This window comes from Platichthys flesus, chromosome 16 (genome assembly GCF_949316205.1).
Source record: "Platichthys flesus chromosome 16, fPlaFle2.1, whole genome shotgun sequence".
Classification (NCBI taxonomy): domain Eukaryota; kingdom Metazoa; phylum Chordata; class Actinopteri; order Pleuronectiformes; family Pleuronectidae; genus Platichthys; species Platichthys flesus.
This window is the reverse complement of record NC_084960.1, coordinates 576798-597938: the sequence shown is the minus strand read 5'-3', so window position 1 is coordinate 597938 and position 21141 is coordinate 576798. Positions and strand designations below refer to the sequence as shown.

Here is a 21141-nt window from a genome sequence, read left to right as displayed (position 1 = left end):
ATATATTTATTTATATATGTTTATATTTATACATATGTAGAGGTGTGAATGTGTCACTTAGAGGTACTGCTCGGTTTTGTAAAGTTTCAGAAGACGAGAGCAAACGGACTAAAGGGGGGGGGGGGGGGTTCTGCAGAGGAAATATTCATAGATGATTCTGTTAATAACACAGATAGAACCCTTTGGTGATTAGTCTTCACGTTGAATTAAAGACATCCTGTTATGGTTGTGATCATCACGGCTCTGCAGGTTAGTCTCCTGTGACACTCTCCTCTCTCTCCTCCCATGCATGCCAAATGGACGAGGGAACCCTGAGATTGTTTTTTCCATTTCTCGCCCATTTGGCATGCATGGGAGGAGAGAGAGGAGAGTGTGTGTGGGTGGACGAGATGCAGAGAGGAAGAGGAGGATGAAGGAGGAAGGATGAAGAATGGAGAGGGTAGATGTTTTTGAACAAGGGATTCCTTCTCCCCAGGAGTCCGACCACAGGAGTTCAGAAAAGAAAGAGGAGAAACAAAAGGTTGAGGAGGTTGAGGAGATGATGAAGAAGAAGAAGAAGAGGAGGGGGAGAAAATGGGGAGAAACGGAGGGATGGAGCTCATCTACACCCTTTCCTGGAAGGGAGGAGTAAAAAGAGAAAGCACTGCAGCCCTGGACGTGTGTGTGCGACTGTACATGTGTGTTGGACGCACACGTGTATCATTAGACATCATTAACCACAAATTATACAGAGAGAGAGAGAAAGACAGATGCTGCAATCTGAGAGGGGGGGAGAGAGAGAGAGAGAGAGACAGATGCTGCTGCTGCTGGCTGTTATCTGGGGGGGGTGGGCATAGAGAGAGAGAGAGAGAGAGAGAGTGAGAGCGAGCTAATCCAATACATGTGTAGTGTGATTAAAGGACGAGCTTCATCACTGTTGACACTTCAGATGAATGTGCGGCTCAGTGAAAGGATATTAAACACTGAAAAAAAAGAGAAACGAGGGATGAGAACGAGTTAAAGAGTTAAACCAGCATCTCTCTCTCTCTCTCTCTCTCCCTCTCTCCCTCCCTCCACCACTCGGCTGCTCACTCCCTCTCTCCCCACCTGTTAGTGCGGACCCCTCATGCTCTGACTTCCACTTGTTTGTGTTGGAATCTCCTGCACTCACACAACCTGAGGTAAGACAACACCGCGGATCCTTTATGTGTCTTCTTCTTTTCTTTATTCACCTCATTCTCTCTCTCTCTCTCTCTCTCTCCTTTCCTCCCTCCCTCTCTCTCTCTCTCTCTCTCTCTCTGTCCTTTTCTCCCTCTCTCTCTGTCTCTCGCTGCATCTCTCATCTTTCCATTTATTTTTCTAGAATGTTTGCCACTTTTCATTGGTGGAAAGTGACTAAAATTATAATAATCCTAATAATCCTAGTGATGGTGATAATAAACTCTAAATCTTAATGAAAACTCGAAGAGCTTTAATAGGAAAAGGTCATTACAACCAAATAAAATGTTTTCTCTTTTTAATCGTCTTCAAAAGTTCAGATCTTTTAATTTAATCCTGAATATTTCTAATTTTAATATTTGTTTCTTTCAGTTACTGTGAAGTTTAAAAGAACCTGTTGTTACATATATGCATGAGACCATCTTTCAAAATATCACGTGGTCCGCCGTGATGTAGTCTAAAAATACTCTTTAGCTTTAAAAGGATTTAAATGTGAGAAAATAAAACCCTTTGTAATCTATTAATGTTGAATAAAGAAAATATGACGCTGCATGATTTGAATAAAAGACGTGGATGTAGTACAGGTCATAAATGATCCTCCTCCATGTTAATAGATGGGACATGGTCCAAACTGTGGTCCAATCAGAGTAGACGTTAAATACATGTTTGTGAAGATGTTTCTGTCGTTCAGCTCGTTCTCATCTCACTGATTTCTTGTTATTTGAAGATATGAAAACAGGCTGAGGCGTAATGATTGACAGCTGAGACTGACTCCTGATTGGTCAGTCTGAATCTCTGTTGTCCAATTAAACCAATCATTTTTGTAAATTATTATTAAGTGTCAAAACTACACCTTGAATCATCTTTTAGTTTAAGTTACAAAGCTAATTATTTAATCAACAAATAAACAACAGAAATATAAACAGTAAAAATACAACCAGGCTCAAATCAAAAGAGCTCCAGGAGTATTCAAGGTTTTTCAATCACCATGTGTTGGTTTGACATTCTCCCAGTGGGGGGTCTGAGCCACGTGCCAGTTAGCATTAGAAAGACTGACGTGTGCAGTTCTGACTCAGATCCGGGCGTGTGGAATCGAACGTGGAGCCACAGTGAGGAAGTGACCCGCTCGACCCAGATTTATAAATACTGTGATGAGATCAGGGATGGTCTGGAGAACGATGATCTGTTGTCTCAGATCCTGGACGCAGGCGTTAAGCAGCTCAATAGATTCACTGAATTTAAAAATCAGGATGTGAACAGTTCTTCAGCTGCTCTGTCAGTGAACCTGAGTTAATCCACAGCAGAGGGATGACTCTTCATCCTCTTCTTCACGTTTCACTTTCACCACCATCGATCAACAGCAGAGATGTGTAATCCTTCCTCTTCTCCCTCTGACCTCGAGCAGCAGGCTGTGAAGCTGCTCTCACGACTCGCTCTGTCTTTTTTAAACCAGAATTGAACACATCTGCTGCAGAGAACATCTTCTCTGCTTCTCTCCGGGATTTGAAAACCTCCAGTCACCCAAACATCCCATAATAATTCATACCCACCAGCGGCTGCATATGAATCGATACTGCCTCAGCTCCGACATGTTTCTGGTTGTTCTGAGGAGACCTTGCTGCAGCAGAGAAGAGGAGGAAAAAGCATTTCATGGAATTTGCACCTTTGCTGAAGAGAAAATCATCAGAGACATTTGTTGACTCATGACTTTCAAAAGTTTCCACCTCTCTGCGGCTGGTGGAGGTTCCAGCCTCTTCAGGTCTCAGTGTTCAGCAGGATCAGCTTCCATCAGACCAGCTGAACACGCACCAGCAACTAGCTGATAAGTGTGTGTCCTTCACACACAGCTAGACCTACTCATGGTTTTATATTTATTATCAGCTGCTTTATTTATTCACCTTTTACATATCTGCTGCAGGTATTTTTTATTTTGTAGTAGTCGTTCAGTTTGAATGGAGAACATGAATCTGAAGGTCTGAAACAACCTCACGTTGATCTGGATGGAGAAGCTGGTTCCTCTTCTCTCATTGGTCAGGAACTCACCAGCTGTTCAGGGAGCTGTTTGAAAAACCTGACAAGAATTCATTGAGCTTTTAACTTTGAGGAGCTCTGTGTTTCCTCACCTGTCCATCAGACATCCTCCACTGTGTGGGAGGGAGTGTGGGGGGGGGGGGGGGCAGCAGAGAGGGGGATGAAAGACGGGGGGGCGTCAGCAGGTGAGAGGGGAGAGAGGGAGAGGATCACTCCATGTGTCCTGATTAGCATACGACTCTGTGCTTCCCCCTCAGCTTAACTCTCCACTGCAGAGTTTCACCAGTAATCCCAGTGTGACTGAATGTCAGCCACTGGGCGAGCGGCAGACTCACTTTCAAGTGGGAGAATGTTTCTGCTGGTACACGATGCTGCTCTGAATGAAACATGAGGAGCAGTCAGCTGATCCCCCCCCACGCTGAATGCAAATCACAGAACCTGCTCACGAACAACGGAAACTAACTCTGGTTCATTAACATGCAGGAGAAAGTATTATATATATGTTTCATAGATTTACATCTTACATTCTGTTATCGCATTGATGACTGAGACGATCATAAATATGACTTTATATCTTGTGATTATAGACTTGAGAGACTATAGATTAATTATTACATGAAATTATAATTATGAGGTTTAGAACCTTCAGAGAGAATCAACGTCGAATAACAGACTGTTAATAAAATCAGACGCAGACTAGATGTGTCTGAAACCTGTGTTCTGTGTGCTGACCAGCAGGGGGCGCCTCCTCTGGTAGTTTCTATAGAAAGTGACTTCTCTCTTTCTAACGTCAGTAACATTCAGGAGTTTCTGTCTCAGTCTCTAGTTTCAAGTCTTCTTCAAACAGCTGATGATCATTTAGTGAATTATGATCATTTAGAGTCAAACAGACCATAAAGCACCGGATGTGTTGGGGGGGGGGGGGGGTACCACTCTGTAATTGACAGCTGGTACCGTCCAATGGGTGCAGGTGACAGGTGCAGGTGGGCCTGTCCTCCAGCTCTCGGTCAAGGCCCGTTCAGACACTAGAACGATCTCTCTCCTCACGTTTCGGGAGCAGATGCTAACACTTGAGTCTCAGAGTCGTGATCCGCTCTGGGAGCTGAGGCTGGTGGTGTCATGGTCATGTGACACGACACGGGTCAGTGAATCAGAAGAGACAGGTCGAAGGTCTCTGTCCGTCTCTTCTTCAGCTCATCAGCTCGCGTCTCGGTCGGTTTCCCCTCCAGCTTCTGTTGTTTTTCCAGCACACTTAGTTTCTGGGTCCGGGGCCCGGTGAGCCCTCGTGTCTCACGTTTGGAGTTCTTCAATCTTCTGTTTTCCTCCCAGAGCCGGTTCATCCATTAAAGATTCATGACTGCACCTACCTACCTCGTCCTTGGAAACCCAGCATCCAGAATTACTGGACAATCTCACATGAGCAAAGTAAATCTGTTTAATGACTTTGTAAAACACGTTTTCTGAGGTTTACCAACAAAGAGGAGATCGAGACCCTCCTCACTCTGTCACACTTTCATCTCAGATGTCACTTCCTGCCTCAGCCTCGTTAAAGACGACCCGCAGAGCGAAGAGCCGCTCACTGAACATCAGGTTCTCCCACTGTGTCACTTCCCCGCTCGCCCCATGTGTCCTCTGCTTCCATGTCCTCAGATGGGAGACCAGGGGACACGCTAACGAGGAGTCTTCAAACCACTTTTCAGATGGAATGTTCATGTGGTGCTGGAACAATCGTCGAAGCACGTCGGTGGAATGTTTTTAGCGGTTTACTGACAACCAGCTCTAAATAGAAGCTCCTGATGTGAACCTTTGTTCATCTCTCACAAAGCTCTGTTATGATGTCATCTTCAACCTGAACGTTAAAATCATTTATCTGCCCGTCACACCTCTTCCACTTCTCATTATCGTGTAAATCTCATAAAGACAAATTTTTAGTTTCAGATGATTCAGTTCTTCTATGGAAGTGCCCGAGGCTTTGAGCTGACAGACCTGAGAGCAGTGGAGCTGTTTGACTTCAGTCCTCCTGTTCAGCAGAGTGGGCAGGGACACGTCTTCAGGGACACGTCTTCATGCTCCGCTGCCTCTTCTGTGATTTATCTTCACACCTTCTCTGGTTATTGGAGACGTCACTCACCTTCTCTTCCTGTTCCTCAAACACGTTCACTTTATTTCCTCTTTTCATGTCAGGCTCATCACCTGGTCGGAGATTAAACTGGGATTCACTGGCATTCTTCATTTGTCCCCTGAGCGTCTGTCCCTCCGTCCTGCTCCTCCGGGACGTCTGCTCCTCGTAGCCTCGTGACGTCTCCTGTCCTCAGGGTTCACCTCCTGTTCTTCACTGGGACCTAAACTAACGTGAAGAGAGACTGAAATAATATAAATCTATCGTTAACTAACGTTAGTGAAACTAAGTTAGAAGTGAAGCTGGAGTCTCTAGTGTTTGTCTTCCTGTGCTGATGAAGGTCAGGTGGTGTGGTCAGAAGCTCCACTGATGGACCTGTTCTTCTTTCAGACTCTATGACGGTGCGGAGAGGAAAGAAGCTCAGCATCTCCATCCAGGAACACATGGCCATAGACGTCTGCCCCGGACCAATCAGACCCATCCAACAGATCTCCGCCTACTTCCCCCGCCTCTCTCCCACCTCCCCCAACCCCACCTCCCCCAACCCTGCCTCCTTCCCCATCCCCGCCTCCTCCCCTCGGGCCCTCAGCCCCGGGGCCTCCAGGATGGGCGGGGCCCACCTCCTGTCCCCCCTGCTGGCCCACGGTCGGCCCGGAGGCGGCGGCTCGTTGTCTCTGACCAGCAGCGTGGACACGTCGGTGGAGATCCACAGCTCCGACAGTGACGACTGCAGTGAGCCCCCTGTCGGCACGTGTGTGTGTGTGTGTGTGTGTCTGTGTGTGTGTGTGTGTGTCCGGAAGCTTCTTCGTCTTCTTGCATTTCACACCAATCATATCGTTATTGTCTTTTCGTCACCACTCAATTAGTTTGTTGCACGTTCATGTGTTCACAGATTCAGTTCTAGTCCAGATATGAGCTCCATCCACTTACTGCTGAACACACAAGGACGTTGATCCACGTAGGACAGTGACACTGAAGATAATTCAGCTCCTCTCAGGTTCCTGACATGTTCCTGACATGTTCCTCTCAGGTTCCTCACATGTTCCTCACATGTTCTGCAGGTTCTGTCTGTGAGAACAAAAGTCAAACAGCAGGACAATGTGTGGAAGACGAAGACGTCAACTTGGAAACATGAGGAGGTTCCAGATCTTCTGGTGATGCGGGCCGACCCCGGTGTGGAGGAGCTGTAAACAACAACACTGATGTTTCCACAGCAGAGTTTATATGTCATGTCCCGCCTCCTGCTGCTCTACAGGCTCCACCTCCTCCTGCTGCTCTACAGGCTCCACCTCCTCCTGCTGCTCTACAGGCTCCACCTCCTCCTGCTGCTCTACAGGCTCCACCTCCTCCTGCTGCTCTACAGGCTCCACCTCCTCCTGCTGCTGCTGCTACACAAACACTGACTACACAACAGTTTGAGAAACACTCACCTCCACCAGGGGGACGACCTGGACGTGTGAAACATGACCTGAGCTTCAGAGACGTGATGTTTCACGTGATGAGTTCTTTGAGGGGAGAAGACGAACAGGACTTCAGTGATTCAATAAGAATAAAGAGTGATGAATGACTGAGTTCTGGTCTCAGGACTCGTTCACACCTGGTTTGTTTCAGACCTTCAGACTCTTTTTTAGTCTGAACCTAAATATCAGGTGTGGAAGTTCCTCAGACCAACACAGGAACTCTTCTAACTGATCATCTGTCTCCTCCAACTCAACAGAAGAAACGTGTGCATCAGTTTTCTTCTTGAGATGAACGGAGGAGGCTGAAGAGACAGAATCCACAGACTCACTCACTGCAAGTGGGCGGAGTTATAAAGTAAAAGCGTCACAAAAAACTGCATTAAACTCGTGAGTCCAGACTGCAGCAAGCTTTATTTTGAAGATCTACATTTTGTGTTGAGGAGCAAAACATCTGTTCATCACTGATCATCATCAGTAATCTGTTACTTTGTCAAAAGTTACTTCAACAACCTCGGCTACACAACAGGACAAACCTGTATACAACTTCAGTCCCTATGAATCACACACACTGTACAGTTCCTCTAACCAGTATGTTTTGTGTGTCACTTGTATGAAAATGTTTGTACATTGTGTGTGTTCGTGTTTAAGAGGATTCATTGTGTTGTCGAGTTGTGTTCAGGTTCCTGGTGCGGCTCCGTCCTTGTGTGTCGGTGTCATTTCTCTGTCCTCTGATGCAACAGTTGTAACACTTTTTTCTGTGTGTGTTACCATGATTGTGTGTCTGCTCTGTGCAGCTGCTCTGGGGACTCTGGAGTTCGAGCTGAGATACGAGCGGAGCTCCAGCGAGCTGCACTGCACGGTGCTGCGAGCCAAGGTAGGAACACACGTTCGATTCCTGAGTGTCCACCACACACACTCAAACATGTGACGCTGCAGGTGGATCCAGACGTCTCCACACATGAGGTTGTGTTTGAGTGTGTATGAGGCTGTGTGTGAAGTTGTGTGACTGTGAGGTTGTGTGTTGGTGTGTGAAAGGCTGTGTGTGAGGTTGTGTGTGTGTTAGGCTGTGTGTTAGTGTGAATGAGGCTGTGTGTGAGGTGTGTGTTGGTGTGTATGAGGATGTGTGTGAGGTTGTGTGTGTGAAGTTGTCTGTTAGTGTGTATGAGGATGTGTATGAGGTGTGTGTTGGTGTGTATGAGGCTGTGTATGAAGTTGTGTGTCTTTAAGGTTGTGTGCTAGTGTGTGTGAGTATGGAGTTGTGTTTCCTCAGCTTCACAAATGAAGTTGTGTGTAAAACGTCTTTGTTCAAATGTCGAAGCTGTTGAATTAAATCCAGGATTAATTTCTGCTGCTGACGAGGTCATGTGATCTCTAGTGAGGACCAATCATCTTCCTCTGTCTGGGGAGTCGGGGGGGGGGAGGAAACGAACGACACCAAACAAAAAGTTCAATCACAGACTCGAGATGAAATATAACGTGATGAAGAGTAACGAGGGAATCTGATCTGAGGTCAGAGTGACGCCTGGTTTCTCCTCAGGGTCTGAAGCCGATGGACTTCAACGGGCTGTCGGACCCGTACGTCAAACTGCACCTGCTGCCCGGCGCCTGCAAGGTGACACGCCCACACCTCACTCAGGGGGAGCAAATCTGTGGATCTGATTCAACGGGGACATATTAAGAAAATTCCACTTTTGTAGTTCTACATATTAATGGTATCTGTCATCTGACATTAATGTCTACCGTCAAAAAAACACAAAAACAACTCCCGCGATTTGTTGTGGTTCCTCTATTTCAGAAACGATCGTCTAGAGTGCGTCCAATGGGATTAGACCAGAATAAACATCATAGTCACACCATGCCCATGTAGCGATGGGCATGGACAAGCAAGCTAACGCTAACCGGGCCGGTGGAGCCCGGTTAGCGGGGCCCTCAAACAGGTCCATCTGAGGAGAGCTGTTTAAAATGATCCTTGTGGTATTTTGACCAAAATCTGTCACAGAATTTCATTGAGACCCCAAGGAGCCAGATCAACTGTGGTGAAATGGACAGAACATGTCTCCTTTAAAGTCTTTACTTTGGTTTGGAAATGATTACGTAATAAAAAGAAGGTTTCAGTGTCGAAGGACACAGACATCTGTATGAATATATAATAATGTATATTAAATGTATAAGTCCTTTACAGTACATATAAATAAATATCTTTGAGTTAACGTGCGACAGTTTGTTCTGTCAGTTCAGATTCAGAAGGTTTCAGGTTCCATTTTAAATCTATGAAATTAAATCTGTGACGTGTAGAAGAAATAAAATAAATGAAACAATTATGATAAATGAAAAAAGAGCAGCAGTGACTGAACCTGATGTTCTGCTGACGATGAGGAAACTGAATCTGTTTTTCTGGAAATTCATAAATTAACCAAGTTTAAATGTTTCTGTGATTGAGCTGCTGCAGCTGCTCATTACAAACTATTCACTTTGTGTTTAATTCAGGTTTAATTTAATCAGGAATAATAGAAGTATTAAAACACATATCTTAATGTGTGTGTGTGTGTGTGTGTGTCTCCTTCAGGCCAATAAGCTGAAGACAAAGACGATCCGTAACTGTTTGAATCCCGTGTGGAATGAGACTCTCACATACGTGGGGATCACGGAGGAGGACATGCACAGAAAGACGCTCAGGTGACGCTCACAGATCCTAAATAAAGATGGACGATGTGACAGCTCCACTAAAGACTCTGCCCCCTGGTGGCTGACCTCAGTGTAGGTCGTAAACTGTGCCACTTCCCTGTTAGCAGATGGGACATGGATGAAACATGTGAAAGATGTGAAGCTCAGCCGCCATCTTACATTCATTCATCCATCAGTCCTGAATCCTGCAGAGGGAGAAGCATCGAGCTGGATTAGGACCAGGTTCAGGAGGTGAAGCAGACTGAGCTGAAGGATGTGAAGGCCTCTAGTGTCATGAGGTCGTCTGCAGTCACAGTCTGTGCAGCAGCTATCGAGGGGTGGAGCCATGTTATCAAGATCCCGCCCCAAACACGTGCTTGACCAATCCTGAGTCAGTCTCAGATGTCAATCATGACGTGTCACCCTGTTCATTTTAATCATCAAACAACAAATGAAAACCAAACTGATCAGAAGCACTCGGACCACGTCCTGAACCATGTGTTATGAATGTGTTCTCCATAGAAACTGATGATTTGGTCCATTGAAGGGTCAGTTGAAGGTCAAAGGTCGTCTGTCCTCTCTGTCCTCAGGTTGTCTGTGTGTGACGAGGACAAGTTGACTCACAATGAGTTGATCGGCGAATCGCGGGTTTCTCTGAAACGTGTGAAACCAGAACAGACCAAACACTTCCACACCTGCCTGGAGCATCCGCCCCCAGTAACACACACACACACACACACTCTTTCTTACACATCCACTACACAACTGAGTTTTCCAGTCACTTACTTAAAGACACTTTTCAATCCAAACATATTTGTGTGGACATAAAAGAACGTCCTCACAAAGAGGGACCCAGACACGTCTCTCCTGTTTGACCGTGTCTCTCCTCTTCTGCACAGATGCCCTCTCCCACAGCGATGGGCGAGGCTCTTCGGGGAATCTCCTGCTACCTGAGGGAGGTAAGACCCGTGAGCCGCTGTGTGCTGCGCTGTCGAGAGGTTGTGTGTTTGTGATGCTTCACTTTCTGTGTCGTTCATTTACATGTGAATAAGCCAAAGCTCAGGTTTGTAAACAACTGGCACCACTTCCTGCAGAAATGAAGCTAAAATATCTCGCATACAAACGCTGCCACCTTGTGGTGATGAAGTAATTTGCAGTCAGAGTCTGCAGTAGTGATCCTGGAGTGGAACCCACCCAGATATGCTCTCGACCAATCAGAAGTCAGACATCCTCAGCCTGATTTTTATATCATCAAACAACTAATTCAAACTGAACTGATCAGAAACACTGAGTTTTCATCAGTGAGAGAAGAACGACCTGAAATGACAGAAACCATGGAGGAGGTTTATGACCTATATGGCATCCAGCCACCAGGGGGCGCTATATATGATTTGGCTTCAGAACATCTCTTTAAACCACATCTGGATCACAGGGCCCCCCTCGGAGTCGGCTGCTGTGACCTTGCTCCGACCGTCCTTGGTTTCCACGCTCCCTCTCTGAATTATTTCCCCGTCATGGGATTTTGCACAGATATAAAATCACATTAGCTTTCAGCTGTGCCTGGGAAACTGGGCTTGTTGACCTTCGCTGGTTAAAGTGCAGCTCGGGGGGGCTGAGCCCAGTTTGAACCAGTTCACACAGATCCTGCAGGTTCACGTCTGTCTTCGTCAATCTGAGTTATGAGGATTTCAGAAGACAACTCTCAAAATGTTCTTCATGGAACAGCTTGTGTTTGACGTCTGGATTTATTAAATGGATTATTGGGAGATGAACACAGGCGATGGCAGTAGTCCACCTAGACGTTGGTTGCCTCCCGTTAATAAATCAGACAAATAAGAAGAAGAGTTATTTAAGAAACAAAGAAACACTTATTGTAGTGCTAGATAAAAATAAAGCACAATCACTTAATAACTGAGCTGTAACCATATTCTTTAAATATAGATGGACAACTTGACAGCTCTGAAAAATTAAACCTAAAAGTCTCTATTGCCCCCTAGTGTCTGGCTTCAGTATAGGTCATAAACCTCCTCCTCCATGTTAGTAGAAGGGACATGGACCAAACAAAAATAACTAAATAGACGTTGAATAAATGTTTGTCACAGATGTTTCTGTCATTTCAGGTCTTATCTCACTGATCTTTGTTTCTGATCAGGAGAAGTTTGAATCTGTTATTGATGATATAAACGAGTTGAGATGTGATTGGTCGAGAGTGTGTGGGCGGGACCTTGACACAAAGGAGACAGATTCTTTCTGCTGTGACTTAATGACAGAACACGAATCATGTCTAATGCACAAAATGGCAGCGTTGGTATCAAACGTATTTGAGTTCCTGTTCGTTAGAGTGGAAGGACGTGAAGAAACATCAGTCAATGGTTTTTATATAAAAACATCTTTCAGTACGAACTTCAAGTGAAGAGGAAGAAGAGTCAAACTGGTGTGAGTGTGGGACAGAAGACGAAGATGCAGCCGGGGTCAGAGAGAGGACGGAGGAGGCCTCCACACCAACCAGACAGAGCAGCCATCAAGAGAGCAGAGAGCGACAGCTGAGGAGAACGAGTGTGAGCGAGCGACAGCTGAGGAGAACGAGTGTGAGCGAGCGACAGCTGAGGAGTCGCGAGGAGCTTGAACCCTCATCGAGTCCAGACGCTCTGCAGGAGACTCACAGGGACAGGGACCAGGACTTTCTCTCTGTCTGGAGACGAGTAAACAACCTGCTGAGCTCCCAGCTCCTCTCGCTGAGCTTCCTTCAGACTTCACCACTTAAATGTGAAAGCTTCAGAAGACTCACAAAGACAAGAAGTCCGAGCACGAGTCAGAGAGAAGCTCAGGAAACGATTCAGACGAGACGAGGACGCTTCAGTGAATCGGAGACAAAGTCCACTCAGACAGTTCAGGAGACAAGAGAACCAGTGAGGGGTGAGCAGAGCATGGGGCTGCTCTGTGTTGAAGGATCTTTGAGAAGCTTGGAACTGACAGCTCTGTGGTGGAGCTTCGACCAGTGACCCACAACATCAGTCACGACAATAACTACACACACACAAACTGCAGTTTCATTTCCCCTCGTGCAAACGATGAGATGAGTCCCATCGCTCATGTTGCAGCTGACACGTGATCTGACGGACCTGTGAACACAACCAGTCTGAAATCTGTGTCAAACAGAATTCACGTATTATCTCGAGGTTCACAGAGAAAGTGAGTCACACTTGGTTGAGCTGCATTAAACTGAATGAGGAGTATGATGATGCGGAGGCGGAGAGGAACCTATTATCTGAATTGGTCCTTAATACACTCTCTCTCTTTTCCAGTGAATTAAACCATTATGAGATGAAACCACTTCTCTGAGTCTCTGAGCTGCAGGTTGGATCCATCTCTCTGACCCCGAGGGATTTGAACTCATTACTCTGTCTCTTCCATTCACCCAGCTACAGCTCCGCTCGTCCACTGGGACGACGTGCTGGTGTCTTGATTCCTGTCCACTGGAGGATTGGTACTAAATGTATTAAGCTCTGTGTGTAGCATCATTTTTCTCTGTGAAATATTTCATATCTTATAACGATGAGAAGTCAAAGTCTGGTCCCAGTTGCTGCTGTGGGGATGAAACCTGTGTCTCAGTGGTCTCATGTATATTCTACTGGAACCAGTGAGGTTTGATCCAGTGGAGTGGAATAATTCCACCTGTTCCCAGTAGAGTTTCTCCTTTTCAGATTTAAGGTCTCGAAGTTCAGACTGATCTCAGCATCGTTGGCCTCATATCTGTCACTATGATTATAAACCTCAGAGATCTACTGAATAATGAATAACATAATAACTTGACCATGAGGAAAATCATAACCCAGAACTATAGCAGTGTACGTTACTGGTCTGAAATTAGGTCCTGGGACGATTTGGTCCCGACTTGGGATTTGTTGGTGTTGACCCGTTCGCTGCTTCCATTACCGACAGCGAGTGTGGGACACAGGCAGCGCTGGGGGGGGGGGGGGGGGGGGACCACTGCATGGGGACAACCAGCAGCTCTGAGTGTTTCCCAGTTTGTAACACTGGGATTAGAGGACGACTCCGTCTTGACTCAAGTGATAAATATGAGTTTTGTTTATTAGAAATCTGTGGCTGGTTTTCTGCTCTGTGCTTTTTTAGAACCAATTATACAAACTGGTGGAGGCACAAAATATGTCTCATTAACGACCTTGGTCCAAAACATATCCTTGTTTATTGTGCATTGCAATTTATTCTGATTCACATTAATGTGTCTGTTGTTGCTGTGAATTATTTATCCTTACTGCTGCTGGATGTGGAAGAGGTGGAAGAACAAGCTCACTTATTCATGGGCACCGTTTTATAATAGGTTTTATAGATCATTTCTATATCAGCAGTTTATGGATATGTTTTTATGGAAAGATAAAACATTTGAAGTAGATGTTTGTTTGATGATGTGATGATGTGATTCAGTTACGCTGCTTTTCCGCTTTACGATTATTGGTCTTCAGCCAAATCTTTTCCATAGCCAGAAAAATCTAAACACGAAAGATTCTGAATTAATTCAATCATATTACATAAACACTGAGGTGAGGTTCCTTCAACGTTGGTTCATCTGGTCTTTGTTAATTCTTCTCTGGTCACTTCAATCAAATCTCGAATCTGCTTCTCGTGATTCTTTGTCTGAAAACGAGCTCGACACACGAGCATCAAGCAGCCAGCGACTCGTAGAGCAGCTGATCGTAGAGCAGCTGATTGTAGAGCAGCCACTCGTAGAGCAGCAACTCAAAGAGCAGCTGATCGTAGAGCAGCCACTGCTGAGCCTGTTGTTTCCTCAGGAGGTGGTGGAGACCAAACAGAGATCAAAGGGTTGATCAGGTGACACAAACGGTCACATGATCCGGCCCTGATCCCAGCTCCTCCAGCAGCAGGTTTGATGAAGTGAGGATCCACAGCTGAAGGTTGATTTCACTTTGTTAATGTTGCTGAGCTGAAGTCGTATTCAGCTCAGGTTACTTCTCCAGAGCTCCTCGCCCACCAGGTGCAGCAGGCGGGAGAGAAATCCAGCCAAGACGCTGACGCCCTCCAAAGGTCATCGACCTCCTTTCTGACCTTTAGCTGCACTTTTATTGTGAAGGGCAGTGGGAAGCAGGAGCTGAATACCGACTGAGTTTAGAAACAACTGAGTACGAGTGAAGGGTTAGAGGTGAAGGTCAGAAGATCCGGGACATCTCCGCCCGGGTCGGAGAGAAGACAGAGGATAAACTGTCAATCTTCTCTCTGCCGACCACAGACATCCAATCAGATACCTGCACTTTGTACAGGCTCCACCAGGGGGTGCTGGTGCGTGTGCTGCTCTCCGCTGAGTGGGAACGTTTCAGGATGAAGCTTCATCGAGCAGCTCATCCGCTGAAAACAGGATTATAGGGAGACTGAAAAGACTCGACTCCCACCAACATCAGGTTTATTTTGAGATGAAGGACGTGATCGGTTACTCACTCCACCCCCACAGGCTGGGGGGGAGGGGGGGGGGGCAGCTCGGTTTCGAACCTGCTCTTTTCCTTCAATGTTTCCAGTTTGGTCCGGTTACGTTGTCAGATTTTGTGAATCAAATTATCAAAATCAAGTCTAATGAAAAAACACTGAAAACAATCGGACCGGTCCAGACTGAGCAGATCCAACAGAAGGATCTGGTTCACCTGGACCTGAGTCTCTGAGTCTCTGAGTCTCTGAGTCTCTGAGTCTCTGAGTCTCTGAGTCTCTGAACCTGAGTCTCTGAGTCTGTGAGTCTGTGAGTCTCTGAGTCTCTGAGTCTCTGAGTCTCTGAGTCTCTGAGTCTCTGAGTCTCTGAACCTCTGAGTCTCTGAGTCTGTGAGTCTGTGAGTCTCTGAGTCTCTGAGTCTCTGAGTCTCTGAGTCTCTGAACCTGAGTCTCTGAGTCTCTGAGTCTCTGAGTCTCTGAACCTCTGAGTCTCTGAGTCTCTGAGTCTCTGAGTCTCTGAACCTGAGTCTCTGAGTCTCTGAGTCTCTGAGTCTCTGAACCTCTGAGTCTCTGAGTCTCTGAGTCTCTGAGTCTCTGAACCTGAGTCTCTGAGTCTCTGAACCTCTGAGTCTCTGAGTCTCTGAGTCTCTGAGTCTCTGATCACACTCTGGTTTGTCCACAGTGGGAGAACGAGCAGCTCCACAGTCTGGAGGAGAGAGGTCGTCTTCTGCTATCTCTGCAGTTTGTGCCTCCGCTGAGTTTGGACGATGAAGACATGGAGGGAGGAGGAGGAGGAGGAGGAGGAGGAGGAGGAGGCCGTCGCAGCGGTGGTCTGAGTGTGGGAGTGAGGCGCTGCGCCCACCTGGCCGCCATGGACGTCAACGGATTCTCCGACCCCTACGTCAAAATGTAAGCACTCTAGTGTAAACATTAAAACCACTCATGTCCGAGGAGTCATCTTCTTTCTTTGGTGAAGATGCTCCAGTTTGTCTGATGCTAACTAAATCTGCTCCTCATGTTTGCTCTCATCATGGCTGCTTCTTCATGTGCAGACGTTTCCTCACCTCAAATCTCAGGTTCAGGTGATAAATGTCGGTTTCATTTTGGGTGAATTGGTGTTTTTAGTTGTTAACTTAGTGGCGGTGCTGCTTGGTGGATTCCAATGAGCCGTGATGAACACATCAGTGATCCTCGACTATCAGACACTAACTTCCTCCTTCAGGCTGGTAAGTGAATCACTTGTGACAGAAACAAAGCAGCTGGTGTGCGTCGCCTCACACAAACACTGGACCTCAACGTGACGGTGAAGGCCGGCCTGCTGCCCTCGTGTTCGTCCTCAGAGAAGAACGTCTGTCCCTCGGCTGGAGAGACACTCGGACCAGCCGGGCCTCGTGGAGGAAGCAGAACAGGAGAGCGACTGACAGGGTCGGACCTTCACCAGCTTCCTGTGTCACGACTCATTCTCAGCTGTTTAAAAACCAGACGGTGTCTTTGCAGCAATAAGTTAGAGACAGGAGGACGTGACCTGGACTCGTCAGTGTCCTCGTCCTGGGACCTGTCCACTGTCCTCACCGTCTCATCAGCCTGCAGAACTCAAGTTACTGGTTCACACGAGCACAAGGTGCAGCCTCCCAGTCGACCTCATGACGTCAACACCATCCCTGGAAAAGTGATGGAAGGATTCATCCTCTGGAGACAATGAACATCTGTATAAACTGTACTAGTTGATTTATTCCAGATGATGATCTCAACATCTTTACTTCCATTACACCACGAATATGTATTATGTTTTATATTGATGACACATTATGATTATGATAAAACTCCGTTGATAAGACACATTATCTCATTTCCAGCTGATAAACGTTTGATGCTGTGCCTCATTAAACCAGTGATCAAAGATGAGGTGATTAAAGAGCGACAGTGGCAGCTTGATGTTAGAGGAAGGTTCGTCACATTTGATTTGTACATCCCATAAACACAAGTCTGTTCAGTTTAGTGAAGGTCACAGTGCGACAGGTCGAAGGGAATCGATCCTGCTGCACAGACTGACTGTATGACATCATCACCACAAGCTGGCAGCACATCAGGGGCCCCAAACACAACAGGGCCCCAAACACAACAGGGCCCAGACGTCTTCTCTCTTCCTATTAGCCTTCAGCAGTTTGCACAGAAGAGAGACTGATGAAGAGGAGGCAGCCGAGTGCGTCGGGCCAGACTCCAGCGTTTAGGATTCCTCATCTGTTGAAATAACGGATCAGAACCAATCACAGCTCTGCTCGGTGAAGTGGCTCCAGTGCAGCTGCTGAGATGAAGAGAAGCTCGGGTTCCACCTTCCTGCTCTCAGCCAAGTCCCTGAGCTGCACTGTAACACTGACTCTGATCATTATTAATTACCACTTCATTAAAGAGGATGAACACGACTTCAGGCTGCAGAAGGAAAACGATTCTAATTAAACGCACTGCGTCATTTCTAATGAACGAGACTCGAATTAGTCTCAAGACATCCAGCTTTATTAAAACTAGTCTCATCATCTCTGATATGATGACTCACTTATGACTTACATCAAGTGTCCACAGGCCAAAACAAACAATAACATTGGATTAAATCAAATAAATGAAATAGATCCATAAAAAATATCTAAATAGAAAAGTGTTGCAAAATAATAAAAATTTACAAATTGGAGCAAACAAAAAAAAGTCACTTTGCTGCTGCTCATGATTTCTTTGTCAGTGATTGTTTATTTCTTGTTGTTGTTTTTCATTTAAGACACACGGAAGTAAAATCTATATTTATTGTTATTATTGAACATTTGTACGATGTGATTGACAGATAGCTCAGCCTGTGAGGACGTGTGTATCTGACCCCTGTTTGGAAATGAATGAAGACTAACGGTCTTTTTCCTCCGGCTGCGTCAGATACCTGAAACCAGACATCCAGAAGAAATCCAAGCACAAAACCACAGTGATCAAGAAAACCCTCAACCCTGAATTCAACGAGGTGAGGACTCCTCATCGGTTCAACCTTTACACAAACTTCCTGTTACTGCATCACACTACTTCCTGTTACTGCAATAAACCCTTCACAATAAAATCATAACTGTACGCCAGTTTCTTTTCAAACTTAGTCGCTTTGAGTCGTTCATGCAGTAACTTTTGCAGTAACCTTATTTTTAACACATCATGTTGGTTTTTAACTAAGTCACCTGTTTATCTTAACAGTTTTTTTAATATAATATATAGATTTTTTAACCAGGCTACATATGAAACAATTATCAAACAAAATCAATATATATATTAAATATAGACAAAGCAGCTTAATGTATTAATCTACAACCACAAATCACTTAAACCATTTAAAAATGGTTCATAAAAAGAACTAATAATAACACGTGAAGATGCAATAAATAATGTAGTTTGTATTGTACTGATGCATAATGGTAATGCAGTGGTAGAGTGGAGCAGTGGCACAGTGGAGCAGTGGTACGGTGGAGCAGTGGTACAGTGGAGTTGTGGCACGGTGGCACAGTGGAGTTGTGGCACGGTGGAGCAGTGGAGTTGTGGGACACATTCAGAAAGAGACAGATGAGGTGTGAGGTTGTGTTTGTTCCCTCAGGGTTGACTCTGCGTGTTCCCTGCAGGAGTTCTTCTATGAGATCTCTCTGACGGAGCTGAGCAGCAAGGCGCTGGAGGTGACGGTGTGGGACTACGACCTGGGACGCTCCAACGACTTCATCGGTGAGCGGTGCTGACGCGACTCAAACAGTCAGAGACAAGGAGCTCTGTTGTTCTGTGGAATGAAACTTGGTCAGTTGAGAGTAAAAGAATCACAGACTGATTTACAGTGAAGCTCTGGTGAACACGTGTGAAGATTCCTCTGACTCATGTTTGATCTCATCACACTAAATAATCTCAGTAAAGTGAAAACCACTGACAGGACTCAACACAGCTGCTGCTATATTTTATTACTAATATTACTGAGCTGAAAAGCTTTGTTATGAGTGTTACTGAATATGGATCATGGTCACGTCCATAACTAAGTCACTTCTGATGTTCTCCAGCTGAATCCAGGACTGTAGGTGATGTCATATCGTCTGTCACAGATCACAAGGTTCAGAATCATCATCACTTTATTCATGACATCAGAGAAACGGTCTCAGACCTCAGGTGTGAACGGTTCCTCCGAGCAGAGGAGGTGTTCTGGCTCTGGATCAAACTGACCCTGGTTCTGTTGGTTTGAAGAGTGAAGACACTTTGTAGTTCAAACCTTTGGACCAATCACAGCAGGTTATATAACAACAGGACTCATTGGATTATTGATGGTTTCTTGTTCTGTATCAGCTCAGGAGATGTTTTACTCTAATATCAGAATCTGCTTCCTCCTGTAAAGCTCGTCCTCTCTCCTCGTGTTGTTCAGGTGGCGTCTGTCTGAGCTGTCACTCACAGGGCGACGCCCTCCGTCACTGGACGGACTGCCTGAAGAACCAGGGCCACAGGGTGGAGAGGTGGCACATCCTGACCAATGAGCTGCCACGAACCCTCGGCCACGATTAACCCTCTGCAGCCGCCTGCAGGGTCATGTGGTTCCTCTGGTTCCTTCACGGGACCGACTCCAGTGTCTTCACCACAGGAATCAGCTGGAGCAGCATGGTGCTGGTGTGCCTTCCATACCCAACAGTGAGTCGTCCACAAGCAGAAGAAGCTTGCTGGCTGAATCACACACACACACACACACACACACACACACACACACACACACACACACACACACACACACACACACACACACACACACACACACACACACACACACACTTATGAGGGGTGGAACCTACAGAAAATAAACTGAAATCACTTCTAGCTTAAGTTAAAGTGCATGATCTTTTTCTACAGCTGGTCTCTCAGTCATCGAGGGTCTTTGCTCCCAGTCAGAGAGTCTGAATCCTAAAAGAAGAGTTAACATGACAGCGCCCCCTGTCTGTACATATTCTGATCACAGTAATTCCGTCTCTGTTCTCTCGTGTTTGAGTGAAAAACTTGAGTCTCAAAGCTGAGCATTAAAAACTAAACCGTGGTTAACCTTTGATAAATCCAGATGTTGGTTTAATAAAACTTCTGAATGTATTTCTCTTTAAAGACTCGTCTAACATCTGGATCGATGTGTTGTTTTTAAAGATTATGATAATTTAAATGCATGAAGCAGCCATGTTACCGTTGAGATGAGCGTCCCACACACACTGCTCTGTGGCATGACCATAAGTTAGTGTAGTTTTGTCGAAGCATGTTGTGCAACGTTTACATGTTAGTATAATAATTCAGAAGGTAAGACAAACTACGTTTCTTCTTGGACTTGAACTGTGAGCATGGACACGTCTTGTGTTGCACTTGGACTTGTTGAACAACCTTAACACTGCAGCTGTGCAGCCTCACTGCCGGGGTGGGGGGGGGGGGTTGGGGGGGCCCTGGAGGGAACAGGGCCCTCACGGACTCCAACCAGAATGTGACTCAGAGCTCAAACCTCTGCCAAGGCACAACACTCTCTTAAACTCACCACACACACGTGGTCCTGTAAACGAACTGCTTTTCAAAATCAAGATCCATGAGACATCTGTGAAAACCTTGAATAACATCTGCAACGTAAGAGAGAGTGAACTCAGTAGTTTTGTGTAAACCTGGTAACAAACAAACAAACAAACAAATGAAAACAAACTCCTCAGTGGAGCTAAAGATCAAGTTGGATTCAATGTTTCCCAAAAACATTTGTTGAGATTTTTCTCGGACTGACTTTACTGCTGCAATGCACCTGGTCAAACTGATAGTGAGCGCCCTCTGCTGGGTCACAAGGTCACGTTCACTGTCTGATGTGCCTTGAATTCAGAAGAAGAAGAAGAAGAACTGTGGAACAACAAATCGTATGACATTCAATCAGATCTCTGGAGCAGATCCAGTTTTCTCTCTGTTTTGTTCTCCTCCACCAGTTCCACCCTTCATATGTTTGACTTTAGCTCCACGTCACATCTTCCTGCTGATCAGGTGAAGGTTCAAGTGTTTTTAAGTTCTCACGTGTTCAATGGTTTTCAACCACAGACGAGACAGAAAGATGGCAGACATGACAGCCCCCAGAAGGGAAGCCGAAAGGTCTTGATCCCCCCCTGGTGGCTGGCTGCAGTATCTGTTATAAACCCCGCCTCCTCCATGTTAGCAGTATTCTGTGGA

At 45.9% G+C, this 21141-nt stretch overlaps 1 protein-coding gene across 1 annotated transcript; it reads left to right on the top strand.

Annotated features, from left to right (window-relative positions):
- Positions 1-1058: 1058 nt before the first annotated feature.
- On the top strand, positions 1059-20378 carry doc2a (double C2-like domains, alpha). The gene is made up of 11 exons (XM_062407151.1): positions 1059-1160; positions 5738-6079; positions 7602-7681; positions 8345-8419; positions 9374-9483; positions 10062-10188; positions 10371-10430; positions 15608-15834; positions 17845-17926; positions 18567-18663; positions 19343-20378. The coding sequence occupies exons 2-11, from the start codon at positions 5743-5745 to the stop codon at positions 19477-19479; spliced, it is 1332 nt and encodes a 443-aa protein (XP_062263135.1). The 5' UTR covers positions 1059-1160; positions 5738-5742; the 3' UTR covers positions 19480-20378.
- The last annotated feature ends 763 nt before the right edge of the window (positions 20379-21141 follow it).